Source organism: Puma concolor, chromosome D2, assembly GCF_028749965.1.
Source record: "Puma concolor isolate L17-30 chromosome D2, mPumCon1.1.hap2, whole genome shotgun sequence".
In the NCBI taxonomy this organism is placed as follows: Eukaryota; Metazoa; Chordata; class Mammalia; order Carnivora; family Felidae; genus Puma; species Puma concolor.
This window is the reverse complement of record NC_141677.1, coordinates 33,346,627-33,360,235: the sequence shown is the minus strand read 5'-3', so window position 1 is coordinate 33,360,235 and position 13,609 is coordinate 33,346,627. Positions and strand designations below refer to the sequence as shown.

General features: G+C 57.3%; 1 protein-coding gene across 6 annotated transcripts in view; it reads right to left on the bottom strand.

The window, feature by feature from the left end:
• CDH23 (cadherin related 23) overlaps positions 1-13,609 on the bottom strand; it is a 418,091-nt gene that overhangs the window by 111,647 nt on the left and 292,835 nt on the right. For all 6 annotated transcript variants that reach the window (XM_086679923.1, XM_086679917.1, XM_086679919.1 and 3 more), the window contains exons 17-21: positions 11,760-11,887; positions 7,049-7,121; positions 5,210-5,326; positions 1,961-2,073; positions 667-774 (exon numbers count right to left, since the gene is read on the bottom strand). In XM_086679923.1, the coding sequence (XP_086536049.1) occupies positions 667-774; positions 1,961-2,073; positions 5,210-5,326; positions 7,049-7,121; positions 11,760-11,887 (539 nt within the window). The remainder of the gene's footprint in view (positions 1-666; positions 775-1,960; positions 2,074-5,209; positions 5,327-7,048; positions 7,122-11,759; positions 11,888-13,609) is intronic.

Here is a 13,609-nt window from a genome sequence, read left to right as displayed (position 1 = left end):
TATGCAACCCTGACTTTCCTCATCTTCCCCAGGAGGCTGGCTCCCTTCCGGACTCCTGAGGCTTTGGCCATGTCTCCCCTGCTCCCCACTCTGAGTCATATCCCTGCACGCAGCACGCCCAGGGGCCTGGGCAAACCTGGAATATTCCGGGCCAGAAAATCCCTGGGCGAACTTCAAACGCCCCACTGGGAAAGCCCTGGGGCCCGCCTGTGGGGGGAGCTGACCAGGCTCCCGCTGCGGTGACAGAAGCAGTGAGGGAAAGGTGGGGGGCAGAATCTATGCTGTAGGACTTAAGGAGGACACCTGTAAGGCGCCTGGGGAGGGTGGAGCACTCCTTGTGGCCCGGACTGAGTCCCGGGGTCTCTGCCAAGTGTGGTCACTAGCTGAACCAGCCCTAGTTGCCTTGTCACTGTCCTTGGGCTGCCATTGCTCCCTTTGACAAAGCCCAAAGCCCACTGTCTCTGAGGCCCAGGTGAGGGTTTTCCGCCAAACTCTGACTACCTTCCACCATGCAAGAGAGCTTCTGGAAATCTGCTCCGTGGGCTGGCTCAGAGGGAGACATGACATCCATCAGTCCCACGTGGACCGGCCCATGGGGCTCACGAGGGAATGGCAGACACCTTCAGGAGGGCAGCCCGGAGGCTCGGCTGTCCTACCACCACTTACCGTGGTCACGTCAGAATCTGGAGGGGTCATCTCCACCAGGTTGATGTAGTAGGGGGCGTCCTTCCAGGTGGGGTGGTTGTCGTTGATGTCCAGGAGGGTGATGTTCACCTGCGAAGCCATGGGGGTTGGGGGGGAGGCACCTGGCTGAGCTGTGCAAGGGCAGTGCCCACGAGGGGGACATACTCGGGTGCCTGCGGGGCATCTCTGCATTAATTCCACTGGTTCCACCCACTTTGGGGGCTTCGGGGCAGGCCTGGGCTTTCAAGGAGGGAGCCAGGTCCCTTCAGGAGAGAGCTTAGGTCTTATCCCATCAGGAAGCAGAGGAATGAAGGAAGTGACCCCTGAAATACTTCCTCTAACCTGGGCCTTCTCTCACCCACCCCTGTCTTGGCGGAAGGTGACTGACAGGGTGGGGGGACCTAGTAGAATCCCCTGAGATTCCGTCAGTCTCAGCTACCAGCCAAGCAATTTCCCTGCTCCCCTGCCACCCACGTAAATTATTTATAGGGCTCAGAATCCTATTAGCAGGGGCCTCCCATGACTGAACGGGGTACTGGGGATTTTTCTGCCAAGTCTCTGGCCAAGAAATACTGACACCAGCCCCTCTGGCTGGGCAAGGATGGGGGGCAGCTGCGGTGGGTAGGGTGAGGGCCGTGCGGAGAGGTCGGGGAGGGCTCCTGAGGGGCAGCCAGAGAAAGCAAGGGGAGGGTCATGGAAGGGAGGTGGCCAGAGTGAGTGGTCCGCGCGTCTTCCTGCTTCTCACTGCCCCCCATCTCTCGTGCAGCCCAGAGCCCGGTCAGGACCCTCGGATGTCCCTTCTCTAGCTTCCTATATCTGAGGCACCTCGGTGGGATGACCAGGCCTCGGATGGGGAATCTAGGCCTTTATGGGTCCCGCTTACTCATGGTAGGGAAATCTAGGCATCATCTCTCAGCACCAAGGTGAGGGGTGGTGAGGGTTGGGGGCCCTGCCTCCTGTTCTGGGCCACTCTTCCTGGCAGGAATACGTGCCCTGTGTAGGAGCCCCTAGGGAAGGGCCTATGGAGTGCACGCTTTCTGCTTCTTGCCCCGCTGGTCTTTGGGGGACGTTTGCTCCTCCCATGTGCCACCACGTCCCAGGTGGGAATGCCTTTATTTCCTGCGGCTGCAGCGGCCCCAGGGCTGACCCTGGCTGACAGTGAGTTGGTAACTGCCACCCTCACCCCGCTCCCACGTGCCTCACACTGCATCGGGACACAGGTGCACCCTAAAGATGGGCTGGGGAGCAGGGGTCACAGCAGGGGGCGGGCACTCACGGTGGCGATGCCGGTTTTCTGGTTGTGGCCCACGCCCCCGTCCACCGCTCGTACGATGAGGATGTACTCAGACTTGGTCTCACGGTCAAGCAGGGAGGTGGTGGTAATTTCGCCTGCAGGAGAGAGGGTTTGGGCGGGCCAGGGAGGGAGCAGGGAAGGAGGGAGAGAGGGGGTGAAGCCGTTTGCACAAGCTGACAGCATGTGTTTGCACGTGTGTGCATGTGCTGGGGTGTGAGGTGACGCTCGTGAAGGGACAGGGATAGCACCTATGCCTTGGCAACCAGAAGCCAGAGGTAGCAACACCTTTCTGATCGGAAAGTCATTTTTTAATGTGGGAAAATCTGGGCCGATAATGGCGTTAGGGGATGGAGAATACGACAGGTCACAAAAGACCTCTCTTAAGATTTTTGACATTATCTTAGCAGCCCTATCACTTGAGACTTGCTACCTAAATCCTATGTGCCTCAGTTTCCTTATCTGGTCAAAAGGGAAAAGTAATAGGGCTGTTGAGGGATTAATTCGGCTGACATCACAGAAGGCTTAGAACAGTGCCTGGCGCTGTTTATTACAGGACAGCACTGAAATGTATGTTTCACACATGTTCACCCTGGTGACTCATTACTGGACAAGTAACTTACAATGTATTGAGAACAGTTATAAAAGAATTTCCTTAATTACCTTGTAACGTGATTATATTGCCTTGAGGTGTTTTTTTTTTCCCCCAGTGTATAAACGAGTTATTTCATGAAATACAAGCAATTATAATTGACCATCGGGGCACCTGGGTGGCTCAGTCGGTTAAGCATGCGACTCTTGATTTCGGCTCAGGCCGTGAGCTCACAGTTCGTGAGTTCGAGCCCTGCATCAGGCTCTTTGCTCATGGTAGAGTCTGCTTTGGATCCTCTGTCTCCCTCTCTCCCTTGCCCCTCCCCCACTTGTGCTTGCCGTCTCTCAAAAATAAATGTTAAACAAATTTTTCAAAAAATGGATCATTTATCAGCCCGTTTTTGGCTTTTCTTTGTATTCTGATATAACTAAAACGTGGAGGTCACGCCGGGTCACGTGGCGTGCTGGCATTTGACAACCGCCTCCCTAAAACAAGAACAAAAAGGCATTTGCTGATTTTCAGGTTGTAATGCTCCCACCAGGGCCACTGTAAGCTACTGACTGGATGGCACTGAACACAGAGCGGAGGAGATGCTTGAACTTGGCTCTCAGGAGCAGCTGTGAGGTGGGCCAGCCTCAGGGTGTCATGGTAGGCAGGCCATTTACCAGCGCACATGGGCTATGGAAACGAGCGATGCCTTGAGGACAGTGAGGCCCACATCTGAATTCTGATTAACGACCCTTTCTACACGTTCAGCCTTGGAAAAGTGGGTCTCAGTTTTCTCATCTGTAAAATGGGTATTAGTATGCCTTCGGATCAGAGCTGTTGTGAGGATTACGTAACTACAGGTCAAGCTCTCCACACTCAGAAAAGACTTATTTCCTTTCAATAGACTGTGAGAATACCACCAAGGCAGGGACTGTCTTTTTTTTTTTTTTTTTTAATCCCTCTTGCCTGCGCTGTGTGACCCCCGGCAAGTTACTCAACTTCTCTGTGCTTGGCTTATTCTACCATGAAATGATGGAGCTGGACCAGATGTCTCACATTTGCCTCCCTGCCACACTGGCAGATTGTCTGGCTTGTGCAGGGCTGAGAGGGGAGCTGAGCATGGGGACGGGACAGTGAAGGTGCTGAGGCCAAAAACAAAAGACTGGCAAAGGTCTGCCAACCACACCGTGCTCCTTGCTGGGGTGGTGTCGATTAATTGGCAGGGCAAGGAAGAAATTAATCTCTGAAAAGTTTTAAGCGTGAACTTGTCGGTGTGATAGATGGCTACCCCTGTCTGGGAAATTAGATCCAATTAAGGCCACCTTTGTGGAGCAGGCCTGGCTAATTTGACCAAGGAGCTCTGAGGAAAACACACCTTCATAGCTGAAGGAGCTGTGTTAAGGGAGCATGACTGCCTGAGAGGGGCTGGCAGGCCAGAAACCCCTTCCCGAGGTCCCCTTCATCTAGGCGGGGCCGTTGCCTGGTTCCGGCCAATAGGATGTGGGCAGAAGTGACATATGTCGCCTCCGGGCCTGGCCCATAGACATCTCCTTCGGCAGCACTCCAGGCTCTCTTCCCTTTTGCAGTGACCTTGGAGCCACAACGGGGAAGGCGCCCGGGTCCCAGAATCACCATGCAGAAGGCTGTCCACTGGACGTGGTGCTGGACCGCCGTGTGAGTTAGAATCTCTGCCGTGTTGAGCCACTGAGATTTCAGGGTTGGCCCACTTGGCATCGGCAGTGCCCTTACAATACAGAATCGGGGACTCAGAAGCGGGGGGCCTTGCATGTCCACTAAATGGGCCGGGAACCCCAGGAGGGCAGGTCATGTCTGATTCCATCCTGCGCCCCAGCACCCAGCCTGGCACTTGGTGGAGAGCAGGTCCCCACTGAAGCCTGAATACATGAATGAATGTCCAAGGGCCTCATATCCCTTCCCAGCTTCTGATCTGGGGTCTATTGTTGCTTTTTCCCCCTCCCCCCCCACCAGCTTCAAGGGAGAGAGATCTGGAGGGAGGCGTATGGGGAAAGGGGGAAGAGAGGTGAGGGCTCCGTGGGCTGACCAGGGAGCCGGGGATGGGGGCCTCTGGGTGAAAAGACCAAAGACAATGATGATGAAGACGTGATTCTGTCAGCACTTACTATATGCCAGGGACCACTCTATGAGCGCTCCCTGCAATCACTCACGTGACCCACACTCCACCCCTAACGTGACCATCCTCGTCCTGCAGGGGGGAAACCAAGGCTTACACAGTGTTAAGAGGAGAAGCCAGAGTTCAGTAAATAGGTCAGCCTCTGAGGGAGGGGGACATGGAGACTTGAGGAAAGAGAGCCCCCAAAGGGTGGCATGTTGGCCAGCTGTTGGTAAAATGGAACACATTTTAAACCTAACAGGGCTCTTCACCATTGAAAGATACCCTGAAGTGGATACATTCACGTTCCAATTTTTTTTGGGGGGTCGTGTAGGATCAGTAATCACACTCAGGTTAATATTTCAGGGATAAGACCAGGCGCTCAAAGCTGGCATGCTCCACACGAGGGCTTCCTGTGAAAGGGAGAGAGAACTTGGCCCAGGAGCAGGACCAGGGCTGGGCGTGGGGAGCCGGCCTGAGGTGAAGGTGACGGGGACCACGGGGCGGGGGGGGGGGTGCTCACCTGAGCGGGCGTTGATCCGAAACTGGGAGGAGCCCTCCAAGGAGTAGATGATGGACTCCTGACCGTACTCCCGGGAGCGGTCCAGGTCCGTGGCATTCAGGAACAGCACCGTGGCCCCTTCCGGGAGACAAAGTGGGGAACGCTCACCCCGGGTTTGCGGCCCCAGGCCTTGGGAGGGGGACCCGGGACCTCCTGGTGACCAGCCTTCAGGAGGCAGGGAGCCTGCTGCTGGGGCACCCAGGGATGAGGCGGGGAGGCTCGACCTCCAGAGCTCCCTGGGCTGCGTGGGGACAAGGCTCCACGAAGGGGGTCCCGGAGCCTGCGGTGGCGGTGGCTTGTGCCAGAAGCTCGCGACCCACCACTGCTATCCACCTCTCTCTGGCCGCTCGCCATGGGCGATACACTCAGACTGGCCAGCTTTGGCTTTGAGTCAAAAAGAAATGAAGCCCCATGTTACATGATGCCACATTTACCGTATTCAATTTCGGTCTTGTTTCATCTCGTTCACAAGGGGAATTTATAAGGGATTTTATTTCCCTGTAATGTCTAATGAAGGCCCTCACCTTCATTTCCATCTCCTGAAATCCGGGGTCGGGGGATCCGCCTTTCCCAGCTGTGCTCACCAGACCCTTATCGGTCGGGTTTGGGGCTCCAGCCCCCTCCTGTCCCCACTGCCACCCGACTGCCCCACCGAGGAGGTTTGGTGTATGACGCCCAGGCTGGAACCCCAGGGGACCCTCTGGCAACTGTCTGAGCCTCAGCCTCTTCCTCTGTGAAATGGGTCTACCTGGAAAGAAAGCCAGCTTGCGGGGTTGTTGGTGAGGATGGGGGAGGGGAAGCAGGCCATGCAGGGTGCAGGCCCGTGGCAGCTCTCTCTGAGCCACAGGCTGCCGTTACTATTGTGTGCGTGAATCAACAGTCCCTGGGGGTCCAAGGGGCCAGGCAGAGGGCTGTGCGATAGGCAGGTCATTCTGGCCCCTTCCGGGGATTGTGAAGCCTCTAATCCGACTCTCGGTCTCACCCTGAGCAGGAGGACAGGTACACGGGCCCTGACACACCCTTTATCCAAGCACAAGCTGGAAGCGGACTAAGTGCCATGACGAAGGCCTCTCCTAAGCAGAGGTCACGGGGACAGCGGGGAGTGCACAGGGGTAGCTTCAGCAGTGTTATTCTCCAGGAGATGCCCGACTGGGACAGGGAAGGGTGGGCTGGGCACAGCCTGGCACCCACCCAGAAAAATCATCAGATACCAGGAAGGTACCCGGAGACTCCCTAGAGAAGGCTCCATGGTGCCACAGAAGGTCACCCCTGCCACCTCCGGATGCTACAGCAATTCCTGATAGGGCGGTTTCCCCACTGGAACAGTCCACCCTGGGTGTAAGGGTGAAGCCGTCAGGAAGGACGGAGCGGGTCCCCCGGAACCTGAATGTGGAGCTGGTGGCCCCGGGTCTGCAAGCTGGGCCCTGCCACCAGAGACGCAGCCGAGAGATGAGCGGCCCACTTTTGTTCTCACGTAGGTACGCACAGCATCCTTTCAGGCCACCCCCTTGGCCACCCTGGCCCTGGGACCTGCCTCACAGCACTGGGATTCAGTACTCTGTATACACTCACTTAATCAAGGTTGTCGGATTACTGATGGGTGGCCATTCCCGCGAGGCTGCAGCTGCGGGAGAGTGGGGACCAAGTACCCGGCGGAGCGCCTGCACATAGTAGGGGCTCGTGCTCTGTAAACGGCTGTTGGCTGGCAGATGACTGGACCTCTCCAGAGGCTCCCCTCACTTGTCATGGGGGTGTCTGTTGGCTTCGTGCCCTCACACCCTCCCCCGCCCGAGCCCGTACCTGCCATGATGTTCTCCACCACGGAGACGAAGTAGGCAGGCTTGCTGAAGGTGGGCGGGTTGTCGTTCTCATCCTGGAAGGAAGACAGACAGGTTGGAGGGGACAGGAAGGCCTGCAGGGCTGGTCTGTCGGCCAAGGGGAGGCTGGGCGTGGCTGGCGCTGAGGGGCTTTGGCCTTGACGCACGACCAGAACCAAGTGGGGTGTCACGAAGGGGCCAGGTGCTCCCCTGGCTGGGCTATAGTACAGGGACGGAGGACGGGCCTTGGGGAGACGTGTGAGGGCCAGGAAGATGGAGAATGTAGGCAGCAGGGAGCAGCAGGTTCCCTGCTCTCCCATTGGGGTTTTGGTGCAGCTCCAAGCTCGCTCCTGTTCTCCTGCTCAGCTCATCGTCCTCCACGCTGGGGGTGCCCGCTTGCAACTTCCCTCCCAGCTCTGCCAGCATGACAGTGAAGGTTCTAGAACCTTCCTGGCCCCCAGAAATGAAGGGAGCAAGGAGCACTCTGGCCCGGAGGATACAGAAGTGTGCAGTGGCAGGCAGGCAGGGTCAGGCGGCTTCCCAGAGCCCACCTCGTCCAGGTCTTGAGCAGTCCCTCATCTGGCCCAGCCTTCACCAGCAAGCGGGGCAGCGGTCAGGGCCGGTGTGGGCCGAGGGGCTGAACAGGCACAGCCTCTGCCTCCTCTTGGCTCCTCTGTCTCCCTCTTGCCCAGCCAGGGGCGACTTCCCCCCACCTTGAAGACTCTGGTCCTCACCCACGGCTTTTTGTAATCAATCAGTGAGAATTTCTGCCCGTTGGCCTCTTGGAGGAAGCCCCCACTGGCCCACCTGACTCAGAGCCTTCTCCCCTTCCCCTGGGAGCTGGGGAGCGGGGACAGGGGTACTGGGGCGGTGGCCTCCGGGGGAGTCCGCAGTGTTCGCGGCACTGCCCCCCCAGGGCCTCATTCCCCAAGGAACCGGGAGCTCTTTGAGGGGGAGCTCCTTTTGCTGGAGTCCCTTCTAGCTGAGCAGCAATGAACGAGAGAAGTGGGGGAGGAGAGAGAGAGAGAGAGAGAGAGAGAGAGAGAGAGGCACCAAAGCTGCTGTCTACCCCTTGGGACTTAAGACAGTCCCATCCTGCCAGACTGTGGGTGCCCAGAAAGGAGTGGTGCTCCCCCTCTTCCCCCGCCTGTCCCTGGGCTCTGGGCTGTGCAGCAGCTCCCCCGCCTCAGAGAACCCATGGCGTGAGGACTCGCCTGACGTCCGGTGCCCCAACAGCCTGCCTGGGCATCCCTCTGGTGCAAGCGCGGGTGCCCCATATACGGATAGATCGAAGCCTTCTGCTTGGCTGCGCGAGACAGCGTCGAGAATGTCAGTGACAGAGCACGAGGCAGAAACTTATTAGCGGTGATATTTCCCCGGATCCTGGCACTGCATTCGCTATTAGTTCTAATTCAGTGGCTCCCTCTACAAAAGCTTATTGTCCCCTAATGGGAAATCTACAAACCGAGTTTGACTTCTTTATTAAAAACCAACAAGCAGTGGGTGAAAAGGAATCACCTGAATCACCTGGCCCCTCTCGCCCGCCTCCTTTTCCCTCAGGAGCCCTGTCGGCCCGATCTGCCTCTCCCCGCCCCCAGCCTGTGCAGTGAGTGCCGCCATAAGCTACTCATCTGCACTGGGTTTTTCTCCCCCCTCTCCCCCCAGTTGAGAGAAAATCCCTTTGGTGGATGGAGGCAGCAGCTTAGCCAAGTGACAGCTACTTAAAAATCACCCACATGCAAAATCAGCCCAAAGGCGGTGACCTTTTCAAGTGTGGTCCTTAGACACGAGCGACTCTATCATCCCAAAGCCCTGCCTGAGAGAGGATGTTCACTCACAGCCAAGGTGGCACCTGTCTTTGTTGCCAGACCGCTCCCCCCCTGCCCCGCCCCCCCTGCTGCCAGGGGCCGGGGCACACATGGAAGGAAAGCGTAGGGCCCTCACTGACCTGCGTGACAGCTTTGAGGGGATTTGAAAACGACCCCTTCTGCCGGGCTCAGGTAGCTCCAGGCCAAATGGATTCCTGCCCCCACCCACCCCTGCACATGGAGACCCTGCTGTCTGGTCTCAGGGCGGGAGACCACTCTTCGATTCCCAGTGAATGAAAGGTTAGCTTGGTTCCTTGGCCGCCCTCTTCCCGCTTGCCCTGGCTCCACTGGAGAAGCCGAGGCAAAAGGAGAAAGGGGCCCTTTCTGGGTTCCTCAACTGAACCACAGGTTGGCATAGTCCCTAGGTCTCAAGATCCCATCAGGGCAGAGCTTGGAAGGCCTTGCTACTCAAAGGGTGGTCCCCTGACCCGAAGCATCAACATTGCCCCGACCTTGTTAGGCCTGCAGAGCCTCAGCCCTTCCTTGAACTCACTAAATAAGAATCTGCATTTTAAGAAGAGCTCCAGGAAATTTCCACGGACCTAGAGGAGTACGGGTCTCAATCACACGCAGAGGGCTTTCAGGCCTTGGAGGGCGGTGGGAAGAAGGTGAACTCAGGAGTCAGACAGGTCAGGATTCCAATCCTAGCTTACTAGGACCAGAAGCAAATTCAAATGCCACTTGCTAGCCCAAAAGTGAGGAAGGCGCTGGTGATCTGGGCCCCTGCTCTGTTCCCCTCCTGAGCCTCACTTGCCTCATCTGTAAAATGGGATTAAGAGAGATTGTGTAATGTGCAAGCACCTCACATATTATTGGAGCTCAAGAAGTTTTCGTTTCCATTTGGCCAATTCGGCCTGCCCATCCCCGGGCTGGTGTAAAACAACCTCACCTTACTTCTCTAGACCTCCCCTATTCCCACCCTCTGCCTCATCCGTCTTCCCCAAACTTACAGGGGGTTCTTCTCTGTCTGGCCGAGTTCTCCGGAATTCCCGTTTGTACCAGAGACAGCCTGGGCGTGGATGCTGCCGATCGTATGCACATCTGTCTTATCAGCCGTGACGACAGCCAACATTACAGGTGCTGAGTGTCACCAGCATGATCTCACTTAATCCTCATGATAAGATCCTGAGGCAGTACCACGATTATCCCTATTTTGCACATGAAGAAACTGAGGCCCAGAGACGGTTAAGGACCCCAGGTCACACAGCTAGCGGGTGGCAGAGCCCCGTTTCAGAACCATAAACCTCCACAGCTACGTTCCTCCCTCCGTCCACAGCGCCCCCTTTAGGGCAGAACTGGCTTCGCAGGCACATTCGCCCATGTGCTACTGCAAACCTGCACACGTGGGGGTTGGGGGGGTAAGTCATTGCTTGCCTGGGGACTGGGGTGGGGGGGAAGTCATTGCTTGCCTGGGCAGAGAACACGAGCCGGTTGGAAATAATGGGTGGGGTGGTCAGGGTTAGGAGCGTGACCAGGACTGGGGGGGGGGGGCTTTGGGGGCAGTGTTTAATCAAGACCGGGAAACGAGGGTCAGGGTCATGTGGGTTAGAAAACCAAGATGTGGTCACGATTGGAAGGGAGAGCCTTCTGGTTCTGCTCGGTACTTCAAAGGGGGGAGCTGCGCTGCAGGTGAAAGGCAAGCAGTGAGTGTTTAGGCTTCTGCGACTCCCTTCTTTTCTAGCCTTGCCCCCCTCTACCCACCCCCCCCCCCCCCGGGGCCTCCTGCCACTCCCTGAAGCAGGGCCTCAGACTCTCTGCTCTTCCCTTTGCTGGTTCTGCCCAGCCTTACCCTCTGAGGCCACCCCTAAATCCTGCTCCCACATGCCCACCTGCAGGGCTCCCCCCAGGGCCTCAGCCCTGGCCTCATCACTGCCAGCCCATCCTATGCAGCAAGCCAGTAGGGGTTCCTGCCCAGACAAGGACCTTCGCGCTCAGGAGCTGGCCCCGGAGCCTCTGTCTTGGGTCGAGAGGACAAGGCTTTGTAAAGCCAGGTGTGGGGCAGTGCCAGAAGCTACCGGCGAGGCGGGCTGGGACAGGAAGGTCATCTAGCACGCCCTCTCTGGAAGGGATTTTCCCGAGCGCACGTCAGATCGCAGCATATCTCCTCACCTGACAATCTGATCTAATCCTCCTGGAGCCGGTGATGCACTAACTCTGCCATCAACACGCCTCCACCCTGTGCTGCTGGGAGCAGTCTCTATGAGATGGGGAGGGGGGTGTGCTTGTGCAGATGCCGTGAGGAGGTCTCCGGCGGGGAAAGGCCCCCTGGGGCCCCTGCACCCCTGGGATCACTGGGGGAGCGGCACGGGGCGAAGGAACCAGAGTGGAGATAGATTCAGTGACTAATAATTTCAGACCCGGAGAGCACTCACGTGTGCTCGGCACTCATGTCAGACAAGCTGTGGTTTGGTTTCGGAGAGACAGAAGAGAGAAGATGACCTTCTAGTAATTTCCTCGGACCTCACAAAGTATGGCTGTACATGAGGGAGTCCCGTGACACTTCCTCCCGCTTGAGCCCTGGCTCCTGTTCCCCGTCAGCGGGTGACCCGAGGCCCCTGATAGAGTTGGAGCGGGACCGTTAGGCTCATCTCGCACCCCAGGGCCTGGGCCTCCCTGGCTGAGCTCGGAGGCAGCTTGGGTGCTGCAGCATGACAGGTTTGCTGGGGGCAGCCGTTGGGGCAGTCTGCTGGGCGACTCCCAGAGCTGTGGGACAGCCGAGGATGTGGGGACACGGTCTGACACCACTGGGCTCAGGCAGGGCCCCCAACACTCTGGGAAGCACTCACCACCCCTCGCCCTGCATGACGGGCACCCCTGGGTACTTACAAACACCTCGATGGTGACAGGGACAGTGCTGTTCAGAGGAGGGCTGCCAGCATCCTTGGCCATGACTGTCAGATAAATCAGCCCGTTGGGTATCTGTTCATAATCCAGGGGACGGCTTACACTGATCACTGAAATGACAGGAACAGGGCCCCAGGCCCTCTCTGAGCAGACTTTTTTTCTTTTTAAATTTTTAAAGTTTATTTATTCATTTTGAGAGAGACAGAGAGATCGAGCATTGGAGGGGCAGAGAGAGAGAGGGAGAGAGAGAATCCCGAGCAGGCTCTGCACTGTCAGCGTGGAGCCCGATAAGCAGACTTTAGATGCTCATCCAGCCGGGGGTCTCCTTTGGGCAGGGAGGACGTGGCTGGCTCGGGCTGGCCAGCCCTGCCTCATTTCCCCCTCCTTCCCCTGAACTCTTGGAGCCTCGTGGTCTTGACTTAGGTTTACTGACCGCCTGATACATGCGAGGCCCAGTGCTGAGCACACTTGGTGTGAACTGTTTGGGTGGTAATATAAGCACCGCTTTACAGATGAGGAAACCAAGCTCAGGGAGGTTTAGTAACTCGCCCAACGTCACACAGCTAGCGACGATGACAGAGGCATAGGCTCTGAATCCAGAGCCCAGGCTCCTTCCCGGTGGGTGCCATTGGCTGCTTATCTGTCTGTCTCACCTACTTATCTGGCACTCTCCATTAGTCTGGGAGCTGCTCGAGAGGACAAGGTCATGCCTCAGTCTGTCTAGTTCAGTCTCTTACCACTTCTCCCTCCAAAGAAGCACCCACTTACTGCCCAGCCTCGGGGCTACTGGGGGTGATGCCAGCAGTGGGGTGCAGACAGCAGCTCCCTCCTCCATCTCCTATGGCCCCGCCTGTTCCCCCCCATGGACTTTCTCCTCTCTTCTTCCCTCCCTCATCTCCTCCCTTTACCCCATGGGCTCTCTGTGCCCGTCCAGTGGCCTGCTCTGGGCACTGCTTAGACCCTTTGAGGGGTTACTCAGGGCACGGTGCTGTAGACTTTACTCTCAGCAGAACACTGCTTGAAGGTGGTAAAGACCCCCCGCCCCCCGCCCCTGCCACGCACACAAAGCCAGAGGTGGGCAGAGACGAAAGGCAGGATTTGAGGGAGCTGAGATGTCCCCCTCCAATGCCCCTCCCCAGTGCACATGCCTGAACTCTCCCATAGGTGCTCTTGCATTTGGGGGAGGGAAGGCACAGTGGCTCGGGCGTGGGGGTCACTGGTGGTCTGCGAAGTCCTGACAACAGTATGAAGTCACCACTTTGGATGTGGCAAATGGGAGCAAAATTATTGCTTTGGTAATATAAAACCTGAGGGAGGGTCAAGAAGAGGCCGGGGTGTGCAAGCGGGCAGAGACATGGAACTTAAGGTTTTTAAACGGGGTACGCAGATTTTATAGAGACCATCAGGCTGTAGCACCTGGAGCCGGGACCGCAGTTTCTGCAGCCACACTTCTCCGACCCCACCGTGGGGTGCAGGAGGGGTGAGCGCTGAACTCAGAGTCACCCAAAGCACATCCGTTCTGCCTTGGGGGCACCTAACTCATCTTCAAGCATTCGGGATGCTTCTCAGAGGAGGGGACGTCCACAGGAGCCCTTAAAGCCAGCCAGAGGTTATGGGCTTAATGGCCGAAGGGAGGCAGAGCAAAGAGACAGGGAGGAAGGGTTTTCCTGGCAGGAGGAACCGAGTCTGCAAAGACACAGAGATGACCACTGAGGGGAGAGAGTGTCAAGGCGTTCAAAGAGGCTGGGTTCTGGTGTGGGCAGAGAGGCTGGGAGAGGGAGGCTGGGAGAGGGAACCAGGAGCCAGATCACACGGGTCTCCTTGGACACCTT